General features: G+C 34.6%; 2 protein-coding genes and 1 pseudogene across 2 annotated transcripts; all 3 read left to right on the top strand.

Moving 5' to 3' along the window:
• Positions 1 to 3,881: 3,881 nt before the first annotated feature.
• Positions 3,882 to 6,168, top strand: LOC111385354. The gene is made up of 6 exons (XM_023009736.1): positions 3,882 to 4,068; positions 4,322 to 4,619; positions 4,705 to 4,807; positions 4,895 to 5,131; positions 5,177 to 5,933; positions 6,023 to 6,168. The coding sequence occupies exons 1-6, from the start codon at positions 3,882 to 3,884 to the stop codon at positions 6,166 to 6,168; spliced, it is 1,728 nt and encodes a 575-aa protein (XP_022865504.1).
• A 7,563-nt stretch (positions 6,169 to 13,731) lies between these two features.
• On the top strand, positions 13,732 to 17,222 carry LOC111385357 (serpin-ZX-like). Its single transcript, XM_023009740.1, has 2 exons — positions 13,732 to 14,556; positions 16,038 to 17,222. Exons 1-2 carry the CDS (start codon positions 14,044 to 14,046, stop codon positions 16,605 to 16,607), a joined length of 1,083 nt encoding a protein of 360 aa, XP_022865508.1. The 5' UTR covers positions 13,732 to 14,043; the 3' UTR covers positions 16,608 to 17,222.
• Positions 17,223 to 17,348: 126 nt separating this feature from the next.
• LOC111385353 overlaps positions 17,349 to 17,539 on the top strand; it is a 2,169-nt pseudogene continuing 1,978 nt past the window's right edge.

The following is a 17,539-nucleotide window of genomic DNA, read 5'->3' as shown; positions in this document are numbered from 1 at the left end:
TGATTTGGCCTCTCTACTAAGCCAATGGTGACCAGTTTTCAAGAAACCCTTTAGGCGATGATTTTTCTATCCTTTGCTAGCCTCAGGATTTCTAAAGGGCACAGAAATCCCATAATCGAGATCTGTACACGAAATTTTCTTAATTGGTTAGGTATGTGGTTGCATTCGAACAATATAGTTTTAATTTGAATGCTCACCAATACACTTATAAATCGAGTCAAATTAATAAAAGATCTAAATAAAAAGCAATTTAAAGCATAAAAATAAATTGAAGGATTGATTCTTTAACATGGCCTCAACCCCAAAGAGAAAAATTAACGACCTGCATGTCAAAATTTATACTCAAAGTTAATTTTTATTCCCCCAAAAGTTAAAATTTTATATTTTAAAAAATGAGAATAATTTATTTTTATATAATTTGCAAATTGGTAATCAATTATTAAGCTCACTTCCATAATAGGTTTCGCTCAATTTACTTTAGCTGCCTAATTGATGTTTTTGCTAAAAACTTTAAGCTGTATTATGAGAAAATAAGGATTCTATTTCTCTCAACGAACCTGACTCCGTCATTAAATTTACAAAAATAAAGAAATAAATTCTTTTTAATTATATAAAAAAAAATATCGTTAGTTTTATTGTTAATTGTCTTAATTATGTCTATGAAATTTTATATTCAACGAATTTATTGCCAATCATAGTCAATTAACAGTATGTTTGGGAGTACTTTTAATTAACTATACGTGTTAAGCAAATCACAATCAAATATGTGAACAATAGCAAAACTTTGTTATGCCATTTAACCTCACAATTTGAAACATCGTCAAGGTCTGATAAAGCAGCTCATTCAATCCAACTTAGGATTTATCAAGCAAAAATCATTTATATTCGGAGAAAAATAATTCTTTGTTAAAAATTTGTTTTGCTACACTGAAAAATAAAAATAAAAGAAAAATAAAAGCAATTTGCTATCAGTTTTGCAATACTAGATGGTTGACTTGTCTTCCTTCACATTCTTCCAGTAGAAAGCCTTTCTTCAGAAAAAGGTTATATCGAAGCCACCTAACCTATATAATAATAATAAATAAATAAATAAAATAAATATTAAAAAAAATCACAGTATATTACGTGAAAACATTGTTTGTGCAAGTGTTTGGTTCAAAATGTAAGGAAAAATAGTGAAATAATTACAGGACGTACGTACCCAAAAATCAATCCTCTAATACTCACGCTGTTGTACTATCATCAGAATGTTCGCAAAGCACGAAAAACTAATGAGCAAAACAACACGACAAAAGGAGGCAAAGAAAATAACAAAAATATTAACATCCTATCGATAGGATTAGAATATATTCCTGACTACTTTCCGATCCATAGGGTGAAAACAATAAGCACTGCAATTATCATAGCATTCCTCACTGCTATCGACTTCTTTGGGAAAAATGTGGAAAAGTAATATGAAAGATATTGTTCTGAAAGTAGGAATATAAATTAACACGATCTTTAGTATCTTATTGATAGGAAAAGAAAACATTCCCCAATACTTCTCAACCCATAAGATGAAAACAATTGCCTTTGTTGTCATGAAAACATTCCCACCACTATCAACACCTTCTGCGAAAAGTCAAAAACTAATATTATAAATAATGTGACAAGAGTAGGCAGACAAAATAACAAGAACTCTAAGAATATTAACATCTTGTTGATGGAAAGCGAAAACAATAATAAGCAACCGTATTTGTAAATGTAAAAATCAGGAGCTGAAGCTATCAATGATATATAGGCGCTTGAGTTGTTGGTTTTTATTAATATACTGATAAGTGTATTTTATACACTTATTCGATATCTTAAATAGCGATATTTAATGGTTCTTTTGACAAATTATATTCTAAATTTTTGTCTTTTATGTTTAATAGGTGAAATTTTATGAAGGAAAAGAAATTGAAGGAATGAAGTGAAAAAAGAGCGAAATCCAAAAGTTGGGGACCAAGTTGTAACAATTCAATAGTTGATCCAGATCATGAATCGAAGATTGAAATGTTTGAAGGTCAAATTGAATATTTTGGAAGGTGAATGACTTGAATTGAATCAAAGAAGACATGGGTTGCAAGAATAAAAAAAATTCAAGGATTGAATTGCATTATTTTGGAAGATGGAGGACTTAAAGAATAATTTAACTATTAATGATATCAATTGGTGGCTGATTTGACCCCTACATGCATACATGAATTAAAGTTCTTATAAAAGTGACTGCAGACATTGGTTGGCAGAGGAATTAGAATCTTTTTTAGAGTCTTTTTTTAGTCAACAAAAGTGGCTCTAGATTTTGATATATATATATATATATATATATATATATATATCCATCCACAGAAACGTTGGAGAGAATTAGGGAGTAGCCAATTGATGTATCTCGTAAAAAATTGAGGCATATACGCACAGAAATCGAAGCAAGAAAGAATCCCTTTTTCTTTGGTCAAATTTGGTGGCTAATTAATTATTTTTGGAGAGAGATATACATACCAATGCGGAGAAGAAGGGAGTTTTTGGAGAGAGAAGTCCTTTGACAGAGAGAGAAGAAAATTGAGACAACCAACACTTTCTGCAAAAAGAGGTTATTGACATAGACGGGTCCTTTGGAGAGAGAATATATGAGGCAGTTTTGAAAGAATTAATTGGAGAAAAACACGCAACAGATTCAATTTTACAAATTATTCACGTTCAGTCAATTAATCTGGTGATGTCTTTCATAAATTCTTGTTTTTCTCTCATTAATATACGTAGTTAAATTAAATTTTATGGCGAACAATGTAACTGATTTGAGACCTTTATTTCTTTTATTTGAGATTATTGTTATTTTATATTTTAGGTGTGGATTTTAATTATGTTTTTAATACTTTGAATTTTCTGGCCAATTATTCAATGATTTCATGAACAATAATTACGTAGAGTAGCGGATTCTTGTATAGACCACATATTAAAATTCGGTAGATTGATATAATGTGTAGAGATATCTATATTAATTGCTGCGGTCATATAGAAATTCTTAGAACTGTTATTTCGTCTAATTAAATTTAATTTGCATAGAGATATGAAATTGAACTAATTAAATAGACTCAACGAAAACTCGAGAGGGATAAGTTGAATACAATAGAAGAACTCGACCGAACACTACTTTAGTTTTATGAATTTCGATATTAGAAATAAAGGTGACTAATAGGTAAATTTGGTCCGCCCTAATCTCCATTTATTAATTGAATTCTCGCTCATTTTCTGTTGCATTCACGAAAATTTTAGTTGTTAGATTTAAAAATCACATTTAATCATTTTTTTGTTTATTTTTATCAAATAGAAGTTAGGAATAATAAATTGAGTACTAAAGTATAGTCCTCATGAGAACGATAATTCGGACTCAAAAAGTTCAATTTACTACTTGTTATGATCTGTCCACTTGCGGGATAAAATCCGCAACAAGTTTTTGACACCATCGTCGGGGACTATTATTTTTAGTCTTAATTATTTTATTTTATTTATTTTTTTATTTTTTAATTGTTATTTGATTTGCTTATTTTCTTTTATTTACAGAAAACTGTGTTCGTTGTATACTCCATGTCCAAAGCGACGATCTTGAACCGTTTGATTCGGAAATAGAACGTACTTTCAGACGAAGACGCAGGGAACTCAAACAAAAATAGCAACATCAAATGTCTGACAATCTAAACAATCCTATCCCTATACAACAATTGGAAAAATGACCGAGAGAGCTCAACAGCAAGAGCAAAGGAAAGTAAATGAATGGGACTTGCCAGTCCGTGCGGTCCAGCATAGTATATCCAGATTTTGGGGTAAACAACTTCCAAATATGGGCTGATTGGATTAATATGATGAGTAACACTCTGCAATTCTATGGGTTGCCTCATGAGAATCCAAACACACATATCTCCAGATTTCTCAAAAATTGCCAAAATTGTCATGCTCCCAGAGTTAATGAGGATGCCATCAAACTACGATTATTTCCATATACACTGAGAGATGCAACATTGGAATGGTTGGATTCTAAACCGGATGGAAGTATTACCACATGGGAGGAACTAACAAGGAAATTCTGAAAAAAAATTCTTTCCACTAGTTAAGGTAGCAAAAATTAGACTGAAAATTCAAACTTTTCAACAGAGAGATGGGGAGAACTATCACGAGGCATTGAACAGATTTAAGGAGTTGATGAAGAAGTGTCAAAATCATGGGATCACTATTGGAAATCAAGTGTAGCATTTCTACACAGGACTTTCACTATAGTCCAAATCTCAAGTGGATTCCTTTGCAGGCGGATCGATCATAGGGAAATCAGTGCAACAATGTATGGATCTGTTTGAATTGATTGCTACTACTCATTCTATGTTTTCATCAGAAAGAGTGGTGCCTCCAAAAGTAGCGGGAATTTATGAATTGGACAGCATAGCATCTACCAACGCCCAAATAGCAGCATTGACAAAACAAGTAGAGTTATTGGTCAAGTCACAAACAAAAAGAGCACATGCAGTGATAACTGGCCCATCCTACGAAAACTGCAGGGCAAATCACCTAATAGAGAATTGCAATCTATGGGCTTTCCGAAGGAACAAGTCAACTTCGTTCAAAATGACTCTCGAAATTTTAATCCCTTTTCACAAATATACAACTGGGCTGGAGACAACACCCAAACTTCAGATGGTTGGATAATCAGAAAGGGAATAGTTCAAACAATGCACAACAGGAGAAAAAATCAAGTTTAGGGGAGATGTTCAACCAGTACATGCAGAAGACAGACAAGGTATTTCAGCAGATTGACACTAACTTTCAGAATCAGCAAGCATCCATTAAGAAGCTAGAAACTTAAATTGGTCAGATAGCTTAACAGCTTGCAGAACGCCCACAAGGGATATTGCCAAGCAACACATTGGTTAACCCAAAAGAGCAAGTGCAAGCTATTACAACTAGAAATGGGGTGCAACTTCTAGAGATACATGTGAAGAGACCAAACAGAAAAGATAAAGAAGTAATGAGTGAAGAGATTGGGACAGAAGCAGAATCTGAACAACCAACTAACGAGGAGGATAAAAGAAAAGAAGCACTCACAGTGAAGGCACCTAGCCCCGTGAAAGCTTATGTGCCACCAATTTCCTTCCCTTAAAGGCTACAGAGAAAGAAGTTGGACAAGCAGTTTGCCAAGTTTGGGGAGATTTTCAAGAAACTGCACATCAATATTCCGTTTACAGATGCAATTGCCCAAATGCCTAGTTATGCTAAATTCTTGAAGGGGATCCTATCTAACAAAAGGAAGTTGGAAGAATATGAGGCAGTCTGCCAAAATGAGGAATGCAGTGCAATTCTATTGAAAAAGCTACCTCCTAAACTAAAAGACCTAGGGAATTTCACAATACCTTGCACGACTGGCTCTAATTATTTTGAACATTCTTTATGTGATTTGGGTTCCAGTGTTAACCTTATGCCTCTCTCTATTTATAAGTCTCTTGAATTAGGAGAAATAAAATATACAACCATCTCTTTACAACTAACTGACAGATCGATCAAACGATCGAAGGAGATTATTGAAGATGTGCTAGTCAAAGTTGACAAATTTATTTTTCCGGCTGACTTCATTATTTTGGATATGGAAGAGGACTTAAACATTCCTCTAATCTTGGGAAGACCCTTCTTGGCTACTGGAAGAGCACTGATTGATGTTTATGATGGAAAGATGATTCTTCGGGTGGACAATGAGCAAGTTATATTCAACGTGTTCAAGGTAATAAAACATCCATTGACTTTCAACACTTGTTGCCAAATAGATGTTCTTGAAAAGCTTGTGGCAAATACATTTGAGACAGAGCATCACACAAATCTTTGCGAGGCAAAACTTGCACAACCAGAAGCAACAAATGCAGGAAAAGCTGAATGTGTTGTCAACTTGACCGAGCAACCAATAGGAAGGAGACATTGGTAATATGAATCTCTTGATGACAACCCTTCACCTCGGTACCTTCAGTGGAAAAGACACTCACTCTTGAACTAAAGCCCTTGCCTTCACATCTCCATTATGCATATTCAGGAGACTCCACAACACTTCCAGTAATCATCGCGAATGATATGACAAGAGAAGAGGAGAATAAATTGTTGGAGATACTCAAGTAGCACAAGATTTTAATGGAGCTAAACAATGCCACCAGAAAGGACTATTTTTCATTGCCATTCATTGATCAGATGTTGGAAAGGTTGGCAGGACATTCTCATTATTGCTTTCTGGACGGATATTCAGGATACAATCAGATAGTTATTGCTCCAGAAGACCAAGAGAAAACACCATTCACATGTCCTTATGGAACTTTTGCATTTAGAAGGATGCCTTTCGGTCTATGGAACGCACCTACAACCTTTCAACGATGCATGATGACCATATTCTCTGACATGATGGAAAACTACATCGAGGTATTTATGGATGATTTCTCAGTGTTTGGGGATTCTTTTCATGATTGCTTTGAACGACTATCGCTTGTATTACAACAGTGTGAAGAGAGGAATCTGTGAAATTTATTGGAAAATGATGTGTCATTTCACTTTTCTGATGAATGCTTAAAGTCCTTTAATATTTTGAAAGAAAAGTTAACTTCTGCACCTGTAATAGTAGCACCTGATTGGGATTTACCTTTCGAACTTATATGTGATGCTAGTGAGTTTGCAGTGGGAGCAGTGATTGGCCAACATAAAGGTGAAGTGTTACATGTAATCTACTATACCAACAAAACCTTGACAGATGCTCAGATCAACTATGCAACAACAAAAAAAGAGATGCTAGCAGTGGTCTTTGCCTTTGACAAATTTTGTTCCTATCTGGTTGGTTCAAAGGTGATAGTCTACACTGACCATGCAGCATTGAAATATTTGTTTGAGAAGAAGGATGCTAACCCTAGGCTGATTCGATGGGTTCTGTTACTACAAGAGTTTGACATTGAAAGTTGTGATAAAAAGGGTACAGCAAATCAGGTAGCGGATTATTTATCAAGGCTAGAGCAATTGCGTGATTCAGATGACATGGATATTAATGAGGTCTTCCCACATGAACAGTTATTACAGATAGAAAAAACTTCGTAGTATGCAGACATTGTTAACTACTTAGCTAGTGGCAATATGGATCCTGATCTCACCTATCAGCAGAAAAAGAAGCTGCTTCATAAAGCAAAATTTTATTATTGGGATGATCCAAATTTATACAGGAGATGAGCAGACCAGATCATTAGGAGATGTGTGCCAGAGGATGAGATGAAATCGATCCTTTCACGAGTTCATTCTTCGACTTATGGAGGACACTTTGGCCCCACTAAAACAGCAGTAAAGGTGCTTTAATGCGGTTCCTTTTGGCCTACACTGTTCAAGGACTATTATAGTTTCTGCACGTCATGTGATATATGTCAGAGAATAGATAACAAATCAACGTGTCACGAGAAGCCACTTAACAATATTTTGGAGGTAGAAATATTTGATGTTTGGAGGGTTGATTTTATGGGTCCCTTTCCATCATCTTATAACAATCGGTACATCCTAGTAGCAGTGGATTATGTCTCTAAATGGGTAGAAGCTAAAGCATTGCCTACAAATGACGCAAGGGAGGTGGTGGACTTCATAAAGAAACACATCTTTAACCGCTATGGATCACCTATGGCCATAATAAGTGATGGTAGAACTCACTTCCGCAATCAGTTATTCCAGACAATGCTGCATAAGTATGGGGTACAACATCGAATTGCTACTCCTTACCACCCTCAGACAGGTGGACAGGTGGAAACCTCGAACAAACAATTGAAAAGAATTCTGGAGCTCACTGTGAATGCATTTAGTAAGGATTGGTCAAAGAAATTAGACGATACTTTTTGGGCATATCGCACTGTTTACAAGACACCTATTGGTATGTCTCCATATCGATTAGTCTTTGGAAAAGCATGCCACCTACCAGTGGAGTTTGAATATAGAGCATACTGGGCATTGAAACAGTTAAACATAGACCTCGAAAAGGATGGAGAAACAAGAATACTGCAGCTACATGAATTGGAAGAATTCAGAAGAGAAGCATATGAGAATGCAGCCATCTACAAGGAAAGGACGAAGCAGTGGCATGACAAGAACATCAGGCAAAGAATTTTTTGAGTGGGAGATCAAGTGCTTTTATACAATTTCAGACTTAAACTATTTCCAGGAAAGTTGAAATCTAGATGGTCCGGCCCTTTTACTGTCTCTCAGGTGTTTTCCTACTGCATAGTTGAATTACACCATTCAACAAAAAGAAACTTCAAAGTAAATGGTCAACGTATCAAGCACTACGTGGAAGAATTTCCCACCGCTAAAGAGAGTCTTGACCTAACTATACCAGAATAATAGCAGCACAAAGTCTAGTTAATAACTTAAAAGAAGCGCTTATTGGGAGGCAACTCAATTTTCAAATTTTTTATTTTACTTTTTGTATCGCATAGCATATAGTTTTGTTTTGTGTACTAAGTTGCATTATATTTAGGCACGTTTCAATTTTTAGGAGTCATCACCCATATCCCTTCCACCCTCAGACCCTTGAATTTATTGTTGGTTATTTTGATTGTTTGAGCTAAGTAATCCTTGTTCCCTATATTTAATTTGTCAAATTTGATTTTTCAGGAATTTGATGTCGTGAAACACTCAAACCAACATAGATCCAAGGGAAAGCATGATGAAGAATATTATCCAGCCGTCACACGTAGTGCCTCATAAATTTAACAAAAAATTTGGGGAGTACCTTCTTCATTTTCTTCTCTACCCCATTTTTGTGATTATTAATGCTTTACGACATTAAGAACAATGTCAATTTTAAGTTTGGGGGTGAAAACTTTTTATTTTTTATTTTTTGTATGTTTGTTTAAAAAAAAGAAAAAAATCGAAAAAAAATCTCTTTTGTACAGTTGTGTGCTTATGTGGGTTAGACAGTTTGGCTGACAATGATAATTTAATTTGAGATTTGGTGTTGATTTATGAATTATAGATATGATGCATGCTAGACTAATTGAAACTCAACCTTGCAAAATTTGATATTACAATCGCACTAGAATTGAGTTTGACATTGTGATTAAATGAGTTGTTTCTTGTTTTTAATAGGTTAATCTAGTGGGACATAGATGTTTTACCTGAGCCACACTAAATTATTTATCCTTAGAACAAATTTAACATAGTTTGGGGGTGACTTTACAGTTCTATGAAGATGCGGATGTGAATGTGGATTCCATGTGTGAAAAATTTATGTACGGATTATCTTAAACTAACATGATAAAACTCTGCGAAAGTCTTAAATTAAAGGTTGATTTGTTTGAATAAGTATGTGATAAGGGGCATTGCACTAATCAAGACATATACATTTAAAAAATTTAAACTTCTATCTGAAACCTTTATGACTCGAGTGATTAAATCTGTAAGGGTATCTTAAAACCTAGTCCCTAAAGTCGTCTGACTTGAGAATTATCGACCTAAAGCTCATTACAAAGGTCATTTAGAAAGTAATTAGAGACGAAGTTGCACTTGAAAAAAATATTTTGTTTTCTTCGAAGTCTTTTTGACTCGGGTCAGTAAGCTTGTAAGGGTATTTAAAAACCTGGTGCCTAAAATCATCTGGTTTGGGAGTCATCGACCTAAAGCCTGCTATATGGGTCATTTAAAAAGTTTAATGGAAAGAATAGGAGAGAATATAAAAAAGTAATACTTTTGAAAAACAAAAAAAGCAAGTGCATGAAAAGAACAAAAGTATTAAATACCTTGGTTAAGCCCTAACATTTATTTGTGGGAATTTGACTTTTGATGCAAGATAATTAGTTAGTTGAGTCTTAGATGTCGAAACAATCAAATAATTGGAGAATCCTCGTTCACTAAAGTGTTAATTTGCAATTATTAATATCCACCTAAACTCGAGCGAGTGAGGATAGTAATGAAATATTCAATTTTAGATTACACACTGGGAAAGAGTGAAAAATAGTAAGTTTGGGGGTGTGTGAATTTTATGAGTGATGAAAGGACATAGATGACCATTAAGGGTCGGGAATTGAAACAAAAATTTCAGTCATGATTGATTACTCGATTCTTCACACACATGTCAATTTTTGTATTGGAAGATTGGATATCAATTTTGTACTGTGACTTTGAAACATGTTTATAGAGTAAACACTAAATCTTGAATCTTGAGGTGAGAAGTTAGATTGTCCAACCAAATATTTTTGCATGATTGTGTATCTATTACTATTTAGTTTATAGTTTTGTTTGAGGACAAACAAATGTTTAAGTTTAGGGGTATTTGATAAGTGTATTTTATACACTTATTCGTTACCTTAAATAGCTATATTTGATGATTCTTTTCACAAATTATATTCTAAATTTTTGTCTTTTATGTTTAATAGGTGAAATTTTATGAAGAAAAAGAAATTGAAGGAATGAAGCGAAAAAAGAGCGAAATCCAAAAATTGGGGACCAAGTTGTAACAATTTAATAGTTGATCCGGACCATGAATCGAAGATTGAAATGTTTGGAGGTCAAATTGAATATTTTGGAAGGTGAAGGACTTGAATTGAATCAAAGAAGAGATGGGTTGCAAGAATAAAAAAATTCAAGGATTGAATTGCATTATTTTGGAAGATGGAGGACTTGAAAAATAATTTAACTATTAATGGTATCAATTGGTGACTGATTTGACCCATACATGCATGCATGAATTAGAGTTCTTATAAAAGTGGCTGCAGACACTGGTTGGCTTGGCAGAGGAATTGGAGTCCTTTTTAGAGTCTTTTTTTAGTCAACAAAAGTGGTTCTAGGTTTTGATATATATGTATTCATAGCTTAGAATATTGTCCAGTATATTTATCTTCTTTCCTATAAAACAAATTTTAGTAGTCCAAATAACTTTCCTAATTCACGTCATAATATCTAACTATAACTCGAATGTGTTCATTTATTTGTAACTTAAGTCATACATTATTTATAACAAACTTTCTTCTATCTCATATTTATAGTACATTATTAATTATTAGATACTTCTACTAGATCCATTGCATAACAAAATCCAAATTTTTATTTTTGTGTGAGCATATTCTTTGAGTGAGACATTTTCAAATAATATTTTCTCGAGAATCACCAACTTTAGCTCCCATTTTTTAACTTAAAACCCCCTTTATTCTCACAAAATACATGCCGCACAAACTATCCTCCAATAGCACAAATCCACCTTTGATTTATTAGCAACCCTCATCACAGAGCAAAGTAGCAAAACCAACACATCTTACCATCAAAACTTTGACCAGTCCCCATAAATACTCTGTATTTTCAATTTTCCAATGTCACAACTACGAAGCACAAAAAGGAAAAGTGTTGGGTTTTTTTTATACCCAATAAATGACGAAAAATCAGTGTCAGGAATTTTATCGACCCCAAAGTGATAGCTTGATTTGAAAACAATTAACACTTTGGATGGCCCAAGTTACTTTAGCCCATTGGCTAGAGTGACCTTTGATTGTTGGACCATTTGTTTATTGGGCAACTTGCAAAAATACCATTAAAATTAAAGGTCTTTTGAAAAATCATATGAAAAATTTTTTGGAAATAAAAAATACTGTCTAAAATTAAAAAGTGACACAATGTCACTTTTATTTATAAAAGCTGTCACCTTTTAAAAAAAAAAAAGTGACGCAATATCACTTTTAAAAATTTAATGTTAGTTTTATACTAAAATATGACATACAATCTCACTTTTATTATCTTTGTCACTAAAAAAATTGATAGAAATTTCAAGAAAACAACTGAAAAAAGTGAGAACCACTAAAGAAAAGTGACAACTACTTAAAAATGTGACAAAAATTCAAAAAAAGTGACAGAAATTAGAAAAAATGACACAAATTAGAAAAAAAAGTTATATAAATTCAAAAAAAAAAAGTGACAAAAAAAAAATTGATACATTTTTCCATATTCTTCTTGAGCAAACACCTTGCATGAATCAATCTAAATTATTTAAAGTTTTTCTTTTCATATTATTCTTATAAAATAGGGTTTGAATTTGTATGTTCAAATTTTCAAAATAAATAAATAAATTCACATATATATGCATCTAATTAATTGCTCCAATGAAATACTGTGATTTTTTTTTTAGAAAAATTACAATTTGTCATTTTTCACTTGTCCTTGAACAAACATATTGCATGTATCAATCTAATTGATTCAAAACTATTTTTTATGTGTTAACATAAAACAAGGCTTGAATTTTTATGTTTAAATTTTTAAAAATACGCATGTATGCATATAGTTAATTGCTAAAATAAGATAGTGTGACTTTTTTCAGAAAAGTGACAGAATGTTACTTTTTCACATTCTCCTTTCGTCAAATACCTTGTATGCATCACTTTAATTGATTCAAAACTATTTTTTCATATGTATTGATACAATCAATTTTTTCTCAAGTTCAACAATGTTATTTTCAAACATGTTTCCAAACACAATAGAAATTTTATAAATACGAATTATTTATATTATAAGGTTCAAACTAAACCTAATCACATTGTCAACAGGCTATTTGCTCCTCATTCAAACCAAATCGAATCCCTTACCTTTGATACTCATTCTTGTCTATGTTATAATTCTCATCTTGCATCTTCTTGGCATAAAAGTACAATTGAGCAGTCAAGTTTTGTCTAATTTATAACTTTGAGAGTTAGTTCAGTGGTCAGGCTTTGGGTTTGTTTTTCAATGGTCACCAGTTCAAGTCTTCTCAGAGCCATTGAGATGAGTACCCGACTGTAAATTCCAGGGCTCCGTGGGTTTAGTCGAGGTGCGCGTGAGCTTGCTCGAACACCCATGGTCATTAAAAAAAAAGGAGTTTTGTCTAATTTGTAGAATGTTAAATGTGTTTGGCATTTCATTTAACTTTTTATTGATGAAGCGTTGTACCTCTATCTCATTGAACATACGAAAATTCTTGTATTTCTGAACAAAGTCTTCTTTGCTCCTGAACTTGACAAGATCAAGAAAGCGAAGTAAGCGCTACAATTTTTGAGAGATAAACTAACATAAACTACCAGAAGGCTACATATAGATAAAGTTACCCATCAAACATGTAAACATATAGATAATAAATTTTCTCAACTAGTTCATTAATATGCAATAGTTACAATTGGTCCGTAAAAGACAGACAAATAAACAGAAAAACAAGTTGACTTCCATGAACTCCCCCACGCCCCCAAAACCCAACTCCCAAAGAAGAAATCTTCTTTTATCATGGTGGCGCAAAAGAACCCAAATGAATTACCTGCAACGCTACGTTTAACACAAAGCGTGATGGTCTCCAACATGACCTTTAATTCCATCTCTGCTTTCTCTGTTTTTTGTGCCATAGTTATAAAAACAAATCTCATAATTCTGATTAACTATCGGACTTTTTGGAAGTGAGGTGCGATTTCAAGGATTTGAAGTATTAGTGCGGAGTTTGGGGAGAGGGGGGGGGTGGGGGGTGAAGGCAATGAGAGAGGAGAAACTGGGACAGTGATAGGTGATCTTGAAAGTGGAGATTTTGAAACAAAGGCTAAAATATTTTTCTTTTTATACCTAAAAGTTAATACCGTAATTAATACATATGAAAGAAATATTAAAAGGATAAGTGCATTGATCAATTTTATGGCATCTACGACATATTAGGCCTAATTTTGCCCTTGTTTATTTGCCTTGGCCCATTTGGAAAAGTGTTTTTTGGCACGATCTTGTGATGACCTAAAGTCCACCAATACTTGGCATCCCAGGCAGCCGTTTCTTTGAGTTTGAATGAGGGTTTGTGTGTTTGCAAAGAGGAGAGAAATACAAATAGAGAGGCAGCCGAGTTTGTGATAAGATCTATCATTGTTTGTGGTTTCCTCTTGTTTTTCTTCTCTACCTTAGTGGCTGCAAACTAACCACCATTTCATCTCCTTTGGGCTGAAAGGGATTGCACGACAAAAAGAAAGAAAAGACAAGAAAAAGTGCTTAAACATAATGCACTCCGTGCAGAGAGTATTAAGGCAAGCTCACATAGGTACCAAACAACTGATCCATTCTGTGTTTCCAAGAACCCCTCCAATCTGTCGCTCGAGAAACTTAGCAACGCACGGATCAACAATGGACATTCGGGAATCCATTAGTAACCAGACTGACGTTTCTTTGTTTCTTGCAAAGCACTTGGTTTCTACCAAGGCCAAGGACGCCAACCTGGTGTTCTCGCCGGTGTCGATTCATGTTGTGCTGGGCTTGATCGCTGCCGGGTCTAAAGGCAACACGCTAGACCAGCTTCTCAGTTTTCTCAAGTCCACGGGAACCGAAGAGGTTAATTCTCTTTCATCCCAGCTCGTCACTCTCGCGTTCGCTGACGGTTGTTCGCTTGGTGGGCCCCAGTTGTCCTTCGCCAATGGCGTTTGGATTGATCGGAGTCTTTGCCTGAAGCCCACGTTTAAAGAAATTGTCGATAATTCTTATAAGGCTGCTGCCAGAAATGTTGATTTTCAGACAAAGGTTGGTTTTTTATTATGATCTAAGCAGAATTTGTGTTCGACGAAAAATGCAATTTTTGTTGATTTAATAAAGGCAATTGTTAATAGTTCTCTTTGAAAACATAATAATCCGTCTTAATTCCGTATGTTCTTTGGTAGTGATTAGTACTTTATTAACTCATGTGCCTTAAAGCGTCAACGTAGAAAATATAATGTCTTGAAAGCTACACTACGTTCAACTAGGAATTTGAAAATTTACAATGTTAACTGAGATCTATTGTTGTGGCATTCCTAGTTATTGAGTACCTTCCTGATTGATTTTAATGCGGACTGTCTTAACTGAGTTGTGAATATGCGGATGGTCATCCTTTAGTTGATAAAAATGTTATAAAATCATAGCAGGTCGAGCTTATCCGTAACCATGGTAGTGGTGAGTACCCGAATAATTAGATTGGGCTCGTCTTTAGTATTCTTGTCATTATTCCCCAAAATGGCCCCACAGTAAGAACTGAGGCTTATTTTTAGATCATTCCAGACTCATGGCTTGGTCATCCACTGTATCATGCTTCGTTCTGGGTTCAGTAGGTAATTAGGTTAGATGTTCCATCCTGCACTTGGCCGATCCTATCAAGCAGCTATTACCATCTTGGTTCAGCACTACCTTCGGATGGTTCATATTGGTTCAGCGCTAGATTTGTGTTGATGAACTAGAAGTCCTTGTTTCTGACTGTATTGTGGGCTCCCCTATTTTTTGTTGATCTTAGTGTTACTCTTTTATATTCTTATCCTCTTTTTTCATATTCTTCTTCTTCTCAGAGTCTTTTAGGAGGGGACTTGGGATTGGGAGGGGAAGGTTGTTACATGTACGACTTGAATTCATCCCCTGAATTGTGTTCCAAAACTTTTTATAGCTCAGGAAACATAGCATTTAATGTGAATAGGTCTGTCTTCAGTTAGATTATTGATTATATGTCCCAGTTTGGAGCTCGCAATAAGATTCGAGGTTTATTGTTCGGTCGTCCATTTTATGGCTTGGTCAGCTATTGGATCATGACTTGTTATGGGTTCAATCGGGCATCTTAGGTCAGACAACTGGCCCAGCAATTGGATGATCCTTTTTCTTGTTTTTTTTTGTCTTTTCCATTTTGGGAAGTCAAGATTGGTACATTTTAGAAGTTGAATTCAACCCCCAAACTGTGCTCCGAATCTTTTTTCACATCGCAGATAATAGAGGATGAAATGTAAGTACTGTTGCAATTAATAAATTAATAAATGAAGTTCAGCATTGATGTACCACGATCTTTTAAAATGAATTTGATACTGCTCATGGATTGTAGCTTTAAGAATCACCTGTACTTATAAGCAGTATTTTGCAGTCTCACTTAAAAGCTTTCCCAGCTTTGCCAACAATGAAGTATATTGGGATATTCTAAAATATGCTAATTCATTATTTTCGAATAAATGTTCTCAATAGTACATTTTCCTCTCTTGATGGTTCTATAGGCTGTCGAGATAACAAAAGAGGTGAATATGTGGGCTGAAAAGGAAACAAGTGGCCTTATCAAGGAAATTCTTCCATCTGGCTCAGTTGATAATTCTACGAGGCTCATTTTTGCAAATGCAGTTTATTTTAAAGGAGCCTGGAATGAGAAGTTTGATGCTTCAAAAACGAAAGATGACAATTTTTTACTCCAAGATGGGACCTCGGTGCAAGTACCTTTCATGACAAGCGAAGAGGAGCAATATATACGTGCCTTCGATGGTTTTAAAGTTTTAGGTCTTCCATACAAGCAAGGCGACGACAAACGCAAGTTCTCCATGTATTTCTTTCTTCCAGATGCCAAAGATGGACTGCCAGCTTTAGTTGAAAAATTCAGCTCTGAACCCAGATTTTTAGAGAATCACCTCCCGCATCGACGAGTAGAAGTGGGTGCCTTTCGTATTCCAAAATTCAAGATATCTTTTGGGTTTGAAGCTTCTGAACTCCTCAAGGGACTGGGATTGGTCTTGCCTTTTTCTAGTGGACTCACTGAAATGGTTGACACTTCCAGTGGTGAGAACCTTTGTGTTTAGAGCATTTTCCACAAATCATTTATTGAGGTAAATGAGGAAGGCGTAGAAGCTGCAGCTGCTACTGCTGGTGTCTTGATGGTGACTAGTTTGAGAAGGAAGTATAAGTTGGATTTTGTGGCTGACCATCCATTCTTGTTTGTGGTAAGAGAAGATAAGACCAGGTTTTTACTATTTGTTGGGCAGATTCATAATCCCATCTCCGGTTAATATATATGTACACACAAGTATCTGTAAATAAGCATGCGTAGGTAGATGAAGGCTTACATATGTAAGTTATATATATTATATTCCTCTCGTAATCGGTATCACGACGTCCTTTTACCAAGATTATTGACATATTTTCTTGCCAATGGAAGGCTACAATAGACGATGGTAACTTTGAGTAAAATTTGGATTCAGAATTTCAAAAATGGTTTGCGTTATTGTATGCAATCTGCCTCCACTTTTCTCAATCTGCAACAAGCATTTATCAGCTGGCAATTGTATATTCCTCGAAATGCTACCCTTAATTCGCTGAATTTTCTAGATACATGTTGCAATTAACACCGACCCTTTCCATGTTATACCCCATGGTTGCCCCAAAACCTAGATGACATATCAGAGAAATATAATTGGTTTTAGAATACATTGTATGGCTCTAGCTGCAAAGATCCTCAAAGGCGCATACAACGTAGTAACTCAGTCATGAAGCAATGAAACTTTGACAAGCTCGACCTTGGTAGTGACCAGATTCATGCGCCTATGAAGAATTTTAAGGCCGATCTTGACAGCAAGTGGACCAACTACAGCCATGAAAATTCTCTAGAAGTGACTACACAATGGTTGCCAATCAGAACTGCTACTCCATAGTAACTGAGGCCACTTATATATATATATATATATATATATATATATATATATATATATATATATATATATATATATATATGTCA

Source organism: Olea europaea, unplaced genomic scaffold (genome assembly GCF_002742605.1).
Source record: "Olea europaea var. sylvestris unplaced genomic scaffold, O_europaea_v1 scaffold3133, whole genome shotgun sequence".
Taxonomy (NCBI): Eukaryota; Viridiplantae; Streptophyta; class Magnoliopsida; order Lamiales; family Oleaceae; genus Olea; species Olea europaea.
Note: the sequence above shows the minus strand (reverse complement) of the source record. Positions and strands in the feature narration are given on the sequence as shown.